Below are 16002 nucleotides of genomic sequence, written 5' to 3' on the forward strand. Positions count from 1 at the left end.
CCCCCAATCACTTTACACTGAAAGAAGTTGAACTAGCATGCCACCATGTTGATGAATGGACAAATTGCCGCTACATATTTTGTGTGTCACAAATTGGATGGATTTTTGTTTGAATTTTAATCGGTGCACATGAGAATTTGGGGTGAAAAACTAAGTTGTTGAATTAACTTTAAATGACATACTTTGTCCCAAATTATTCTTTGTCCCCAGAATGATAGCTGTTTTTTTTGCAGAAGCCTTATTGTTTTCATTATAATTATCCATCTGTGTCATCCATTTCTCAGTCCCACGTCACAACTTAAAAATACAAGAATTAACATATGCTGCAATATAATCCAAACAGAGACTGATGAATGAGATATAAATGAACTAGTCAGTGATAAAGAGGTGATTAATTTCAGTCTATTTTTATCAAGTCTACGAAGGCAGAGTGGAAAGTTCTTCATGACACACAGACACACACAAACAGACAGATTTAAACAGATTTCTAAGTTCTCAGATATGTCATTCTGAATGGGTTTCTCCTGTCAGTCATTATACTCTAGATAGAACAAGGTGACACGTCATTCAATGCATCATCACACTGATGCACTCTCATGTTTTCTGCTTTCTAAAAGGTCCAGAAACCAACAAGAGAACAGTTCATTCCTCATATCTCAACCACCTTTTATTTCTTTTCATCCATTTTGTGTCCCTCAATCAATCAAAAAATCTAATTAATTTTATAAAGCCCTTTTTGCCTTAACAGTTATCACAATATGCTTTTACAGACACCCAGCCTGAAACCCAAAAGAGCGAGCAACCACCATTAAGGCACAGTGGCTAGGAAAAACTCCCTTATAGGGTCCAACATTTGGAAGAAACCTAGAGAGGAATCACTAAATGAGAGGAATCGATAAATGCGAGTGGGCTCCGATCAGAGTCCTAACCTAGAATCCAAGTCTGCAGAATTATCTGGACAGGACTGGGACAATCAGGTGGGCTTTGGGCAGTGGCTACAGGAATCATCCGCCAGCAACCTGATCAGCAACACAATCCGGAGAACATCGGAGAACAATCAGGAGAACATCAAGCAATGTTATACTGTTTGTTCTACCCTTGGTTTTATGATTCTTGCCTTCCCTTTTCCACCTCTTCCCACACCTCTCTTTCCAATTCCCCTCCCCCCATTTCTGCCTCACCTGTCTCTCACTTCCCAATCTCTGCCTCACCTGTCTCTCACTTCCCCATCTCTGCCTCACCTGTCTCTCACTCTCCCATCTCTGCCTCACCTGTCTCTCACTCCCCCATCTCTGCCTCACCTGTCTCTCACTTCCCCATCTCTGCCTCACCTGTATCTCACTTCCCCATCTCTGCCTCACCTGTCTCTCACTTCCCCATTTCTGCCTGACCTGTCTCTCACTCCCCCATCTCTCCCCAATCTCTGTCTCCGTCACCACACACCTCTGTCCTTCCTTCCCCCTCTCTCACCCATTTCTTTTTCTGCCCCTCTCTCTCCCCAATCTCTTTCCATTATCAATTCACCAAGCTAACAATTACTTTACACTGGAAGAACTACACTGAAGCTACTCGTAGAAAGAAAAATTTGCTTTCAACATTTTGTTCACTTCATTTTCAACTACTTTTTGCTAATTATCATGACTAAATCTGAAATGTCCTAGACTATAAATTGCAAGAATAAATCACTTTGGAGTGACATGCCAATAAAATGTGTAATTTAGCCTATCAAACACAAAAAAAAAATCTAGTGAAAATGATGTTGCTTTTACGATAGTTTAGGTTGTAGATGAACGACAGTGTTGATGCCAGATTTGTGCCGGAGATACATTTTCTTATAGTGTAAAAGGATCAAAATGGCAAATGTCACACACCCCCTTTTCAAGGCAGCGTGGGACATTTTTCTGACTGATAATCCCCACAGCTACTTAGATCTATGGACGATGTCTCCGTCTGTGTGTACTGGAGTGAAATGAGTCGTGATGTAGGCAGTCTTGTTCTGTAGGTCCTCACTGCTCCATAAACACAATTAGAGAAGTCCAAATCGTAGTTAGGACTTTCTCCACCAAGAACGTCGTGTCTGTTTCTCAGTAAACAACATTGTTTTGGGTTTATAGCCTCCCAGGTCAGTGTTTGGGCCACTGCGCGTCTGTTTCACCTAATGCCACAACGAGAGAAACCCATTGCTAGTGAATTGAAAACTGTATTCACATTTTATGTTCATGTTATTTAAATGAAATTGTGTCACAACAGTTAAGCCAGGTCTGGTACTGAAAACATTTATTGTGGCCTACTTCACCAATATGTTTCGGCAAAGCAAAAGAACCTTGCAGTTCTCACAGTTCACTATTAGCCACTGCATGGCAGAAATAGTTCTACTTAAAGCGCTGATTGGATATCTACACTGGGTGTTTGTGTGTGTGTCAGAGACCCTGAAGCTCAGTTGGTAGAGGTTGTGGGTTCCATTCCCATGGGGGGGGAGGCGAAGAATAATAAGAGTATGAAAATGAATGCCCTCAGTACCGTAACTCACTCTGGCTTAGCACTTCTGCTAATTGACTTAAATGTTAAAACGTGGGAGTGGGCGGTCCACTCAGGCCATGGGTCTGCCTCATCAGCCAATCGCACAGCGGAGACCCACCATGGGAGTCCACACCCACCCTCCCCTGTGGCGCTGTAGGTGTTGATGAGTCTGCCTGCCCGTACATGTGTGCCGTACTGAGACGGTAGAAACGTGCCCTGGCGGCTCTGACTGCACTGTGGACAGTATCTGTCCCTTGGTGGGTGAAGGCGGCCTCGGGTCGGTGCACGGCTGTGTTGCAGAAGAGTTGGGGTCAGCATGTGTCAAGACAGGAGGACATGTCTTTTTCGACATGTTGTGTTGACACCAGCTCAAATGTTAGTACACCAGATCGGTGAAGAGTGTGTGAGTGGAGGGAGACCAGAGAGTGAGAGAGACAGAACGACGGAGGTTCGGTGAAGGCGTGTGATATCTGACTGCTGTAATAGGTCATCGGCAGATTACTAACACAAACACACACACTGCCCACTCATGAGTGTGTGATAAAGGGAGGGGGGCCCCCCTCAGTCAGCTGTCAGCCCCATCCCCTATCCCCCACCTATATTACCCCCACCCCTCTAACTGGTATTTCAGTAAAACTTATTTTGGGAATTTCTAAACCCCAGAATTAAAGCTACGACCATGATTTTGGTAGAGGGAAAAAGACTGGTTAGAATGCCCAGGCTTCGAAGCAGGGGGTCCCAAAGGAGCACAAAGAACGAGGTTCTCTGCTGATGAAGGACGTCACACACTTTAAGACAGATTGCAGACCTGACCTTCTCCTGAGTGGCCATTGTTGTCCTTCTGTGTTGGGGACAGACTGCATGCATCATGAGGCTGAAAATGGAACAGCCTTGACCCGAGTCATGGATGAACGGGATCGTTCTGACTCAACCCGCCCCCGAAACATGTCTCAACATACACACGGGCAGGCATGTGCATTCACACACACACAATCTTAAATAACACACACAAAGGTAACACACATACACACACACACATCCTCGTTTTTGTAACTTGTGGGGACCAGAAAAACAATATTCAATGTTCCCTTTCCCTAATCTTAACCCTAAACATAACCCTTACCCTAACCTTAACTTAACCCTAATCGAAACCTCACCCTAACCTTAACCTCAATAAAGTAACATTTACCTAAATGTAATGCCTTACCTTAACACTAAACTTAACCAACAATGCCTGGACCTTAAAGAAACCACAATTCTAACTAAGTTCATTGCAGGTTTGACCCCAAACCTAAGCCGGAAATTGACTTTTGATTTGTGGGGACCAGAAAAATTTCCCCACAAGTGACATTGTTCAGGTTGACCCCACAAGTGATGAAAACAAGACACAAACACACACACATAAAACACATGCATAGACAACCCACACATTGAGCAGTATTTCCTTAATTTCAGTAAACCGGGGAAATAACATGTGTTTTTAAAACATATATATATTTATTATAACCATAACATGGAACATTTGCTTCAACTTGTCTTTTCATACAAAGCGCTCCAGTGCGTTAGAAGTCAGTTGTCCATACAACACCCAACATGTCCTAAATGACGTGAATACTATAGCTGCAAGGACGTAGGCTGTATTCAAATCATCACACATGTCCGTCTATTTCTGAAATGTTTAAATAAAACCTTTGAATTGCTAATGCATTTTATTTGACAGGTTTGGGACTACTGTTAAGGGAGGATTTGTTCTACAGTCATGTGAAAACGCGCACCCTAGCGAGTTGTCTTCTGGCAAACGACACAACTGTACAAAGAACACTAATAACGGTTCTCTGTAAATAATTGTAAACCCATCTGAACACTTTTTTGCCACAATATATATTGAACGGTTCTTTAGAGAGCCTTGAGAAATATGTTACTTATATAAACAATTGTCTCAATTTAGATCCTTACAGACAGATCTTTGTAAACATGGTTCATGATGTCTAATGAGTCTAGTTTTACAGCCTAGTGCATCTTTTTCATAAAGTACAAAATAATTAAACATAGCCTATTCTAACTCTCTTGCTATTCCTCAGACTAATTGTCCGACTAATCTATCTCCAAGACAAGTTGTGCAAGAAAGATCACAAATAATAGTAATACAAATGTATTCCAAATGTGCCTTTCCCACCTACGTCTCCAAACCCCATTTGTGGGCCAAACTCAATTCGCTGGAATCGTGCCGCCCGACCACATGCATGCACGCGGACGCACGCACGCAAACATACATACACAACACATACACACATCACCGTGACCGTCTTCTCCTTTCCAGTAGCTTCCTCCTCTGAACAATTCATTCACCCCAACCACTCCTCCTCGCCCGCGCGAGTCTGAGCCATACAGTGTGACGTATGAGAGATTCCGCCGCTGCCCACATTAGTGGGCGCGAGCTCATCTAGTATAAATCCAGTCCTGGGCTTCTGACAGTCACTCACTCAATCCCACCGAATCGGTCACCAGAGCTGGATTTCAGCAGAGATAGCAGGCACTTTTTCAGCGCTAAGGCTAACTCGCTTTCGGCTTTGGTTCGAGATGGAGTCTCGTTCGACTGCACGGAGATCTCGGAGCTCCATCATCCACAACTTCAAGAGTAAGTTCACTTCAGTTTTTTAATTGCAAGTTACATATTTGTTTTTCTGGAAATTAGCTGTTGGTGGTAATGAGGGAGAGCATGAAGTTTCCCACGGTAGATGTCCTTCTCAGTGCATGCGCCTGCAGCTAGAACACGGAGTTGACCATGCCCTCACCGGCCAGGTATTCACTTGTTTCAATAGTTATTGAAGTAAATATCTGATTCTTGCAAAAAGAAAAACATACACTTAAAGGAACCTCTATCATTTCAAACCTCCAGACACCACAGATTCGTCCGGTTTCCAATGCGACTGATACGCACCGTGGTGTTTACGTTTGTTAAGACCACTTCGTATACAGAACTGTGCAAAACTCTTACGCACCTGATAGTCGAACTTTTTTTAATAATAAATATATACATAATATATGTAGGCATGTATATAGTCATATATATGTATATACACACAAATAAACACTACCCAAATAAATACATTTGATTAAACTTTCAAATGCCTATAACTTTTGCAAAATGCTGTATGTTATAAGTATAAAAACAAAGCAATGAAGCAATGTAAAATGGTCGTTTTTAATAAGCAAGAACCAAACAGGGTATTTTATGTCTCTTACGCGAGCGCATGTCCTTTCCACGTCCGGTGCGTTCTGAATTAACTCGCTCTGTGGTCACGTGGTTAGAAGGTGAGGTGCTTGGAAAATCTTACGAGGGAAGCTGAATGGACAGGCGATAATTTTTTAATGTAGCCTAATTTTCTTTTTCCGCGGACGCTTTTTGTAATGTTATCTGAGCTTGCCAAACCGCTAATAAATAAACCATGCAGAGCGATACAGAGCCGGCCCGGATTACCTAATTGTATGTGTCTGCACTCCTTAACCTCTTGGTGATCTAAACTTTTTGTGAATTTGACTCGTGTATTAAGGCTACTAGGATAAATCTTGTTTGACAAGCTCGGCTCATGTTATAGAACCTGATAGCAGTTTGAACCATAAGAGAAGAAGATTCATTAGCTGTTTATTCTAGGATACTCATGTTCTCAGAATTATAAACCCGTCATAATGAGACTGTGAAACATGAGCAGCTGGAGATGGATAGATGGAACACTTCTGAAATCTCATTTATTATGGATGAGCGCCAGTTCAAACCAGTTACAGTCCGTATGGTAATGACAGTGGGGTAACTCTGCACTTCGCTAGTCATATCAGCACCAGTCGACTGGACAGCTCCAAGTGCTGAAAACAGCTCAGCATCTCAATTGCTCTTTTTCTCACTTCCTTTTGCTGACAGGCCTCACAGTTTCCTGTATCTGTCGTTGTTATTTTTCCACTGCGCTGACCCAGGGCTTAGATGACACAACAACAGAGACAATTAACTATTAGAGCGAAACCACATGGTCACAGAGTTTGGCCTGATCTTACCCCCCCCCCTCCCGTTTTAGGTGGGCTCGTTCTGTGGTTGGTGGTATGGTTGGTGGCGGTGAAGCCGAGCGGGGCCGGGGCGTGTCCAAGACTGTGTGTGTGTTACCCGTCCCCCATGACGGTCAGCTGCCAGTCTCAGAACTTCACCACCGTGCCGTCCGGAGTCCCCTACGACTCCCAGCGCGTCTTTCTGCAGAACAACCGCATCACTGAACTCAGATCGGACACCTTCGGCTTCGAGACACAGGTGAGAAGGTTTCTCTTGTTGTGTGCGAGTGTGTTTCTGCAAAAGGGGTTGTTAGCTTGTCTGAAAATATGCAGCTGAATGTGTAGAATTGTGGTCCGCATTAAAACTGAGAGATGCTCGGTCCGGTGAGTGAATCATTAGGTCAGTAAGTGACAGTATCCATCCAGACATTGCCTCCTCATACATTACCCTCAGCCTAGGAGCTGGGTGGTGGTGTAACCTCTGCATTACTTCCCTCCCCTCAACCCCTCCAGGTACTGTGGCTCTACGCCAACAACATCACGTTCATTGAGGCCGGAGCCTTCAGCAACCTGAGGGTTCTAGAAGAGCTGGACCTGGGTGACAACCCTTCTCTACGCCGACTGGAGGGCGGAGCGTTCCGGGGACTGGAGAAGCTGCAGAGCCTGCACATGCACCGCTGCAAGCTGGCGGCCCTCCCCCACGACCTCTTCCTCAAGCTCTACAGCCTGCAGTTCCTCTACCTGCAGGTAGGGACACGCACTGTACACACTCACAGACAAACACCGGGACACAAACACACAAATACACACAAAAACACACGCACAAATACTCACACTCTATAAATAGTTTTTTATTCATTCTTTGTTTTTCCGAGCAGCTCAGTTAAGAATAATATAATTGTTTTACAATTGGAGATCTACGACAACAACAACAAACAAACACACACACATACACACACACACACACACGTACACTGACAATATCCTACTTTCCTGCAGGAGAACCAGCTTCACTTCCTCCAGGATGACCTCTTCTCCGACCTGGTGAACCTAACCCACCTGTTCTTGCACGGCAACCGCATTCGCGCGCTGTCTGAGAACGTGTTCCGCGGCCTGGTCAACCTGGACCGTCTCCTGCTCCACGACAATCGCATCCGCCAGGTGAACCGCCGCGCCTTCCGCGACCTGGGTCGTCTGACCATGCTCTACCTGTTCAACAACTCCATGGCGGAGCTCCCGGGTCAGGTCATGAAGGACGCGTCCTCGGTCCAGTTCCTCCGTCTCAACGGGAACCCGTGGTCCTGCGGCTGTGAGGCGCGCCCCCTCTGGGCGTGGTTCCGTGAGGCGCGTGTCTCCTCCTCCGAGCTTATGTGCACCTCCCCGTCGACCCGCCGCGGACAGGACCTGCGTTTCCTCCGGGAGATGGACTTTGCCCTTTGCCCCCTCCCTGACCCCGGGTCCCTGGCAGGCACCACCACCACCACCTTCAGCACCAAGACCCGGTGGTGGTTCTCCAAGCACAAGTCTGCCGCCTCGTCCAAGTCAGTTTTCCAGAAGAGCTCAGAGACGGTCAAGGCGTTACCACACCAGCTCTCCTCCCCCTCCTCCTCTAAGTACGAGCTTGCCGAGGAGGAGTTGAATTTGCCCAAGGTGGACCAGGAGGAGTACTGGGCCAACTATGGGAACGAAGACTCCTCGGTGCGCTGCTTTGAGCTCGAGTGCCCGCCCGGCTATGACACTCCGGTCCTCCCCCCCTTCTCCGCCTCCTCCTCCCTCACTCCCTCCTCCCTCGCTCTGCTCTCTCTTTCTGTGCTGACTCTCTCCATCCACCTTCTCTTTGGCTGAACAGCGACCTCTCCTTTCCTCAGCCTCTCCTTTCCTCCAGTTGTTCTCTCCCTGCCATATCTTCTCTACACACCTGGATCTTGATTCCGTTCAGTTTCCCCCCTGGCCTCCAGGGGGCAGTACACTGACACAGGAGCAGGCAGGCAGTAGGGAGGTAGTGTCTGGAGCACCATTGAGGAACGCGTGATAAGACTGGAAGGCCCCACTGCTGCACATGGGCCTAGGCTCACTACTCGGGTGACCTCATAGCACCAGGTTCTGTTGCCGTGACAGCACAACGGCACGGCAAGCAATTCCACAGCACACAGCCGTACATACATGTATGGTACCACAACACACCACCGTATTAAATTCATACCTGCTCGGTAAGACGGGGGTGAGCTTAAAGTATTCTAGCCGCACAACAACTGATTTGTACTTGTGGTCGACAACGCAGGCGTTGTAGGACTTTGGCTAATGTGTAAGGCGCCAAGCGCTCTCTATTGTCAACCACCACTATGAAAGTACATTTTCAAATGCAACTCTTTTTGGTTTCTGATTTGATGTCATTTCTATCTCGTTCACTGACCTTTCACTCCTGACCTTTGAATCCGAGAGGGCAGAGACACCAGGTTACCGCGGCTGCCGCAGGGCTCCACCCACCAGATCAGCAAAACACTGGTCATCGAGGAGGGGAGGGCAATGCATCAGTGATGCAGAATGGGTACCGCGGAGTGTGTAAACGAGGGTGAGAATCTACATGGGAAGAAGAGAATAGGGATGACAAGATGAAGACAGGACGCTGCCAAGACAGGATAGAAGAGAGAGAAGCGGAGATTGTGAGAGTAAGAGGACAGCAAGAAATATATACCACACACTAGGTCAGGTGCCAGGTTACAGTACCAGTGAGTGACTGAAGGTGAGAATGAGAATGTCGTCCCTCTCGTCATTTGCAACATTTGTTTCTGCGCACACCGCCGGTAAAAGGCGACACGTGTTTTGTGAATATGTGACACTTTAACGCTGTACATATGCAGTGACATAATAGTCACATAGGGAGCGACATACATGACACTGCTGTGTAGTCCAGTGTATGAAGCCTTCGTCTCAGCCTTCGTCTCGGCCTTCGTCTGATTTCCAAGGTGGCCTCCGGTGATTGTCGCTATGAACCGGATTGACGCCATTCTGTTTTTTTTGATGTGCCGTGAGCAAAGATTCAGATTTGTTCCCTGTACCCCTCAAAGGTCCTTGTAGTCCTGGTGTTTTGAAGGCCTCCTGGCCATTCTGTGTCCCCTACGCATTGATAGTCATGTGAGCTTCGCAGAGGGACAGCCGTGCAGGGGGGAGCCTGTGGGAACGTGTCTGAAGCCCAGGTTACGTCCAGTCCAAATAAGTGATTGCAACCTATGGGTCAGCACCAGACGAGGAGTGCCCCAGTCGTCTCTTGAATGTGCGCATGTTTCTGGCCCGTGTTAAAAGGCATTTAATGATCACTTCTCATAGCATCATGATTCACTGAGAGCAGAAGATGCTGTTGTTTGATCAGACACCACAAACTCTGCTACACGCGCAAACACACACACCCACACGCACGCACGGACACACACACACACACACACACACATACATACAGCGCAGATACATACACACACCACACATACAGACACACGGTCGGCCATTTGTTCCAGTCCACTCCTTCCACTTGCTGCTGTGTTCCAATGGAATAAGAAGGAAGCTGTCATACCGCTTTGTCTGTTTCATGAAACTTATTAAAAACTTCTATTGGTTTTACTAAAACAGAACTGTGTGGGAGTTTCTCTGTTCTCTGACTATATTACAAAATGTTAGACCACTGTATAATAGAACACAGGAACAATATTATAGAACGCAAACACCACACTATATAATAGAACAGTAGAACACAGGAACAATGTTAAAAAACAGTAGAACACAAAAACACTATTATAGAACACAAACACCACACTATATAATAGAACAGTAGAACACAGGAACACTATTATAGAACACAAACACCACACTATATAATAGAACAGTAGAACACAGGAACAATGTTAAAAAACAGTAGAACACAAGACTATTATATAAAACAGTAGAACACAAAAACACTATCATAGAACACAAACACCACACTATATAATAGAACAGTAGAACACAGGAACAATGTTAAAAAAAGAGTAAAACACAAAAACACTATTATAGAACACAAACACCACACCATATAATAGAACAGTAGAACACAGGAACAATGTTAAAAAACAGTAGAACACAACACTATTATATAAAAGAGTAGAACCCAAAAACACTATTAAATAACACAGTATAACACAAGAACACTATTACATAATACAGTAGAACAAAGGAAAACTACAATATGAATCAACTCAGGAATATGAGAGCATAATGAATGACACACAGACAGCGTTTTTAAGTTAATATCAATTAGGTTCCTCTGGGTTTTCTTGTCTTTTTTCTGTGGACCACGGCTCTATGTGCTGCATCCAGGTGTTGCATTGCACCTTAAACTGCCTTTCAGTGCTTCAGGACAGGGATTGAACTACTCTGATCTAGAGGAATGGACATGAGAATACAGAGGAAAAAACTGCACGTTATTAATAAAAATCTAATTTGATAAAAACAAAATGTATTGGAAAAATCTGTATTGTAATAAACTGACAACTAAAATAAATTTTAACGTAACATGCAGGGAGCTCAAGACATATTTGGACAGTTACTCTGTATTCTAGCACTTGGGATTTGAAATGATTAAGAGGTTAAAGTGCAGAGAGTCAGCTTAAATGTAAAGGTGTTTTCAACAATATCGGGTGAAACGTTTTGAAGTTAAGGCACATTTTGGACATAGGTGCCCCGTTTTAGGGGAGAGAGTTCTCGACTGGCCATCTGAATCCAACTGAGCCTGCCTTTCACATGGCGAACACACGACTGAATGTAAAAAGGCCCAGAAACCAAAAGGAATGGAAGAAGGCCTGACAGAGCATCACCAGAGGAGATACTCAGCGTTTGACTTCTAACGGTCGATGACTTGAGGTGATGCAAAGGATATGTAACCAAGTTCTAAACAGGGCTACTAAGCTGGACACAGTTTGTCCAAAATACTTTTGGCTCTCAGACTGGGGGACTGTGTACAAAATACGTGTAATTCCTTAATCGTGAACCTGGAATTAAATCTGAAACACTGGGGTCATTGCACTCTAATGCAGAGCCCAGAAAAGTGTCGCTATCCAAATCCCCTTCAAAAAGTTCACTCTAAGTTATGAAAACGTCTCATGTGTTCTGTGTATTTCCTTGCTTACACCATGATTGATGGTTTTTGTTAAGAAATCCTTAACTTTGGCCCCATTTAATGTGTACATTTGCTTTTCAACCCCTAAAACGATATATTATTTTGGTTGAAGTGGTGTGCTTTGTGTGCGCGAGGGTGTGCGTGTGCACGATTTCAACTACATTCTCGCTTCTAGATCCTCTCCATTTTATTTGGTCCCCTGAACTGCTGTTTGTAGAGCTCAGGGATGGAACATCGCGTTGGTCTCGGGGCAGAGGGCTTGAGTCAGGGACGAGACAGTGGCAGAGGTGGCAAAAGACAGACATTTAGCACCGGAAAACAACCTCCCCCTCAACAGATTCCCTCTGGAGCAACACACATACAGACGGATCAACACACACAAACACACATGCACATACAGACACGCACAAACACACGCACATACAGACGGATCAGCACACACAAACACACATGCACATACACACCCGCACAAACACACGCACAAACACACACGCACAAACACACATGCACAAACACACACGCACAAACACACACGCACAAACACACACGCACAAACACACACGCACAAACACACATGCACAAACACACACGCACAAACACACATGCACATACACACATGCACACATATACGTGCACATGTGCGCACATAACTTTAAAATAACTTGTGATTTGTTGCCTGGCTTTCCCTTCTGGGTTTCTGTCCAAGTCATCTTCTCTGTGAGAAGACACACAGGTACATTTCATCACCACCCAGTTTCTGCTAAGCCATCACAAATTCTCACCTTCTTTCCTTACCCCCTCCCCCTTTTACTTACCCCCTCCCCCTTTCCTTACCCTCTCTCTCCTTCTTTCCTTACCCTCTCCCCCTTTCCTTACCCTCTCTCTCCCTCTTTTGTTCTCTCCTTCCCCCCTCTAATGACATCTTACTCCCTACCATTTGTGTTTCATTCTGTCTTTTCATCCTTTTCATTCATCCTTTTTGTCTCTTTCTGAATTGTTCTTCCTACCTTTCTTTATCTTTCTTTCTGTTCCTCTTTCTTAACCGTACTCCAAGGACAAAGCAAAGTACAGTTTGCAATATGTTTGGTCATGTTCTGAAAACTGTGGTGATCATAATTCTGTATGTTTTTAGAATACGTCGGTCTTATTGGCCATTTACCGAGCTCATTAGCACTAGCTGGTTCTAGGAACAGACAGGAACAGACAGGAACAGACAGGAACAGACAGGAACAGACAGAGACACCATTAGCGGGCTGTAGATGTTGATGTGTATGCGTCACCAAGCTCTTACTCTTATTCTGTCTGCCTTCTTATCTTTTCTTTTGTTCAGTTGTCAGTCTTTTTATATTTCTGAAACTAATTCTAACCCTGTCAGTCACTTTGCCTTTGTTGAAATATTGACTACATCCCCCTCCCTCTCTCCCTCTCTCTCTCTCTCTCTCTCTCTCTCTCTCTATCTATCTCTCCCAGATGGCAGCATTTGTCTTGGCTGCCCAGAGTGTGTGTTTGCGTGAGTTGGCGTGTCGTTGGCGTGTTTGGTGACGTGTGTCTTCGCACGGATGTCTTATTCACGCAGCTCAAACCCAGCCACCCCCAGTGACGTGAATGGGACCAGAGAGAAAGCTACAGAAAGCTTACAGGGTGGTTACAGGGGGTCACAGACTGAAATAGATTAATTAAAATCTGACTGGGTGTTTTTGTTGGAAAGTTGGATGATTCACTGTTTCTGCTTCTGTGTACCAGAGACACATCTTTGCCATTTCTATCTCCTATTCTATTAAATTCGATTAACATAAGTGCAGCATCAGTGCACCTACTACCAAAAAGAATGTGACTGGCATCCATTATTGACTCGAAGGGGAAGACAAAGGAAGACCTCATCATGCCAAGGAACAAACACAGAGAAAGAGGAATTGTCACGTTAAGCCTAACTCCAAATTTCATGCTCAGGTCGTCCTCCTTGTGTACAAGGGAACATTTTGTAATTTAAAATTCCATATAACTAAACACTAGTGAACCTTCACTATAAACCACCCATCTGCTTTTAGTGCTTGTCTTTGGTACGCCGCACTAAGTAAATACGGAATTGATGACAACATGAAGTGTGAGAGGGATGTTAGCGGATTTGAGAGGGAAGTGTAAATATTTCCAGTGTATTTCTGGATTCACACTCATCATCAAATGTTAGCATTGACAGATCCTTCGCACCCAAATAAGTAAGCAAACGAATTCGAAACACTCACGTTGTCTCTAGTATTAAAGACCCACTGCACCCGCTACAACTTTGTTTCTATTAACGGCACGGTTTAGTTTCTGGGTCATAGCCAGGTCATAAGTCAACACTATGAGGTGGATGAACATCCAAAGTTGGGGGGTTCCTTCAATCTGTTCCAAATGTGAGGTACCTTAGTTATTCTGAAACGATTGCTAAACAATTTACAAAAGTATAAATTAAAATGAATGTTATATCGTATTATATACCACAGCTTTCAGCCAACCAGCATTCAGGATGCCAACCAGGGCTTGTATGGAATGATGGGAAACGGGTAAATCCGGGCTGGGATCAGACAGGCTGGGATCAGAGAGGAATAAACCAAGAGGGAGACAGTAGCTTATAGGCAGTACTTAATTTGTAAATTTAGAGGCCCCGGATTACAAAGTGAATGCAGATCCTGTAAATCTTTGGAAGGAATGGTGTGCCAGATCGGACGAGTAATAACAGGGGCTGAAATAACTGAGAAAAACATTCACTGTCATCACTGCCAAAACCGGTCTGGGCCCACTGTATTAACTAACGGGACTTACACTGACAACCAAACTCATGTCTTATTATAATCCAAGCATTGCACCCAGTCCATAGATAACTGCACCATAAACATCAACATCAGATCGGATCAGTCATTATCACAACCACACTGTTTCTAAGAGTTGCCAAGTCCTGGATCACACACGTTAAGCACTGCACGGAGGTGTGAGGGTGAAACAGAGAGTGTGTGTCGTTGATGGTACTGTTTGACAGTCCTCGCCTTGTGTTCACAGATAGTCCCGTCCTTTTTAGCCCAAGCAGTGACATTCTGAGACGTCCTTTGTCCTAGAGTGAAAATGTGCTTCGTTCCGGCTTGCGGGCTGCTATTTCGAGCATATTTACTGTCATATTAGAGCAACGAGAAGCACACAAACAAACCCGTCTGGTGCCCTCCATGCCACTGATTCTGACTTCTGTTGGTTTTGGATGCTCCCTCCACTTGAGATTAGCATGTTAAGCGTCTATTTTTCCTCCTCATTCCCTCGCCTCTGCCAGACCTGCTGATTCTGTCACAAGTGCTGTCAGTCGTTGCAGTCACATTGCTTCATAAATACAAATCCACGATTTCTATTGTTCCAGTCTTGTGTCACACAAATTCAGTTTCAGAATCACAAACTTGGACAGATGGCTAAGGTAAAAGAAGCAGCCTTTTGAATAGCTCTGCAGCGGCCTTTTGATTAGAGTCCTGGCAAGGAAATCACTGCACTGAACAAAGGCACATTTAATCAAATGAGCCCTTTACAGGCTGGATGAAGTCTTAGTGGATGTGATTCTCTGGGTAGGTGGAAGGCTACAGCAGGGCAAAACATCCCACAATCCTCCCCAAAGAGTAACACAGCTCTTAGCTGATCTTTTGTCATGTTCGTAAGCTGGTAGGCCACAGGGGGAGAGAGCACATGCTGTCCAGGCTGGGACACAGATGCTAAGTTCTGTGTGCCAACTCTGCAGTTTGCCATCATCTGAAAAAGTCTGTCCTATTGACACAAGCATTGAAAGAGAAAATGTCTGATCTTCCTAGGTAGAATCTCCAGATCTTCCACTTTTCAGCCATGTGGGCATTAATTACTTTGGACCTATTGAGGTCAGATAGGATTAATCAAGTAGGAAGAGGTATTGAGTGATATTCATGTTTGACCTGGCAAGTTACCCGTCTTAAAATGGAGGATAATTTGTAGAAGAGGAGGCTGGATATGTAATATGTTATTTACATGTGCACAATCTATAACCATAATCACTATAATCCCTCATTACACACGAAATTCTAAGACTGAAAGCGAGTGTTTTTCATGACATGGACCACATACTGCAACAAAGTGTACCTGACACAGTACAGCATGTTTGGGAACCCATTTTGACTCGACGATGCCACTTTCACAACATGTGGTCAAAGATCCCAGAATGCACCTTTTAGAAGCTCAACCAGGACACATTTCAAAGGTCCTGTGACAAAGAGGTGTAGTGTTCTTCAATCTGCCATGAGGCAACAATCCCT

General features: G+C 44.7%; 1 protein-coding gene across 1 annotated transcript; it reads left to right on the forward strand.

Annotated features, from left to right (window-relative positions):
• The first annotated feature begins 5017 nt into the window (after positions 1-5017).
• Positions 5018-10191, forward strand: rtn4rl2b (reticulon 4 receptor-like 2b). The gene is made up of 4 exons (XM_010901629.3): positions 5018-5158; positions 6591-6817; positions 7072-7305; positions 7558-10191. The coding sequence occupies exons 1-4, from the start codon at positions 5101-5103 to the stop codon at positions 8401-8403; spliced, it is 1365 nt and encodes a 454-aa protein (XP_010899931.1). The 5' UTR covers positions 5018-5100; the 3' UTR covers positions 8404-10191.
• The last annotated feature ends 5811 nt before the right edge of the window (positions 10192-16002 follow it).

This window comes from Esox lucius, chromosome 4 (assembly GCF_011004845.1).
Source record: "Esox lucius isolate fEsoLuc1 chromosome 4, fEsoLuc1.pri, whole genome shotgun sequence".
Lineage (NCBI taxonomy): Eukaryota > Metazoa > Chordata > Actinopteri > Esociformes > Esocidae > Esox > Esox lucius.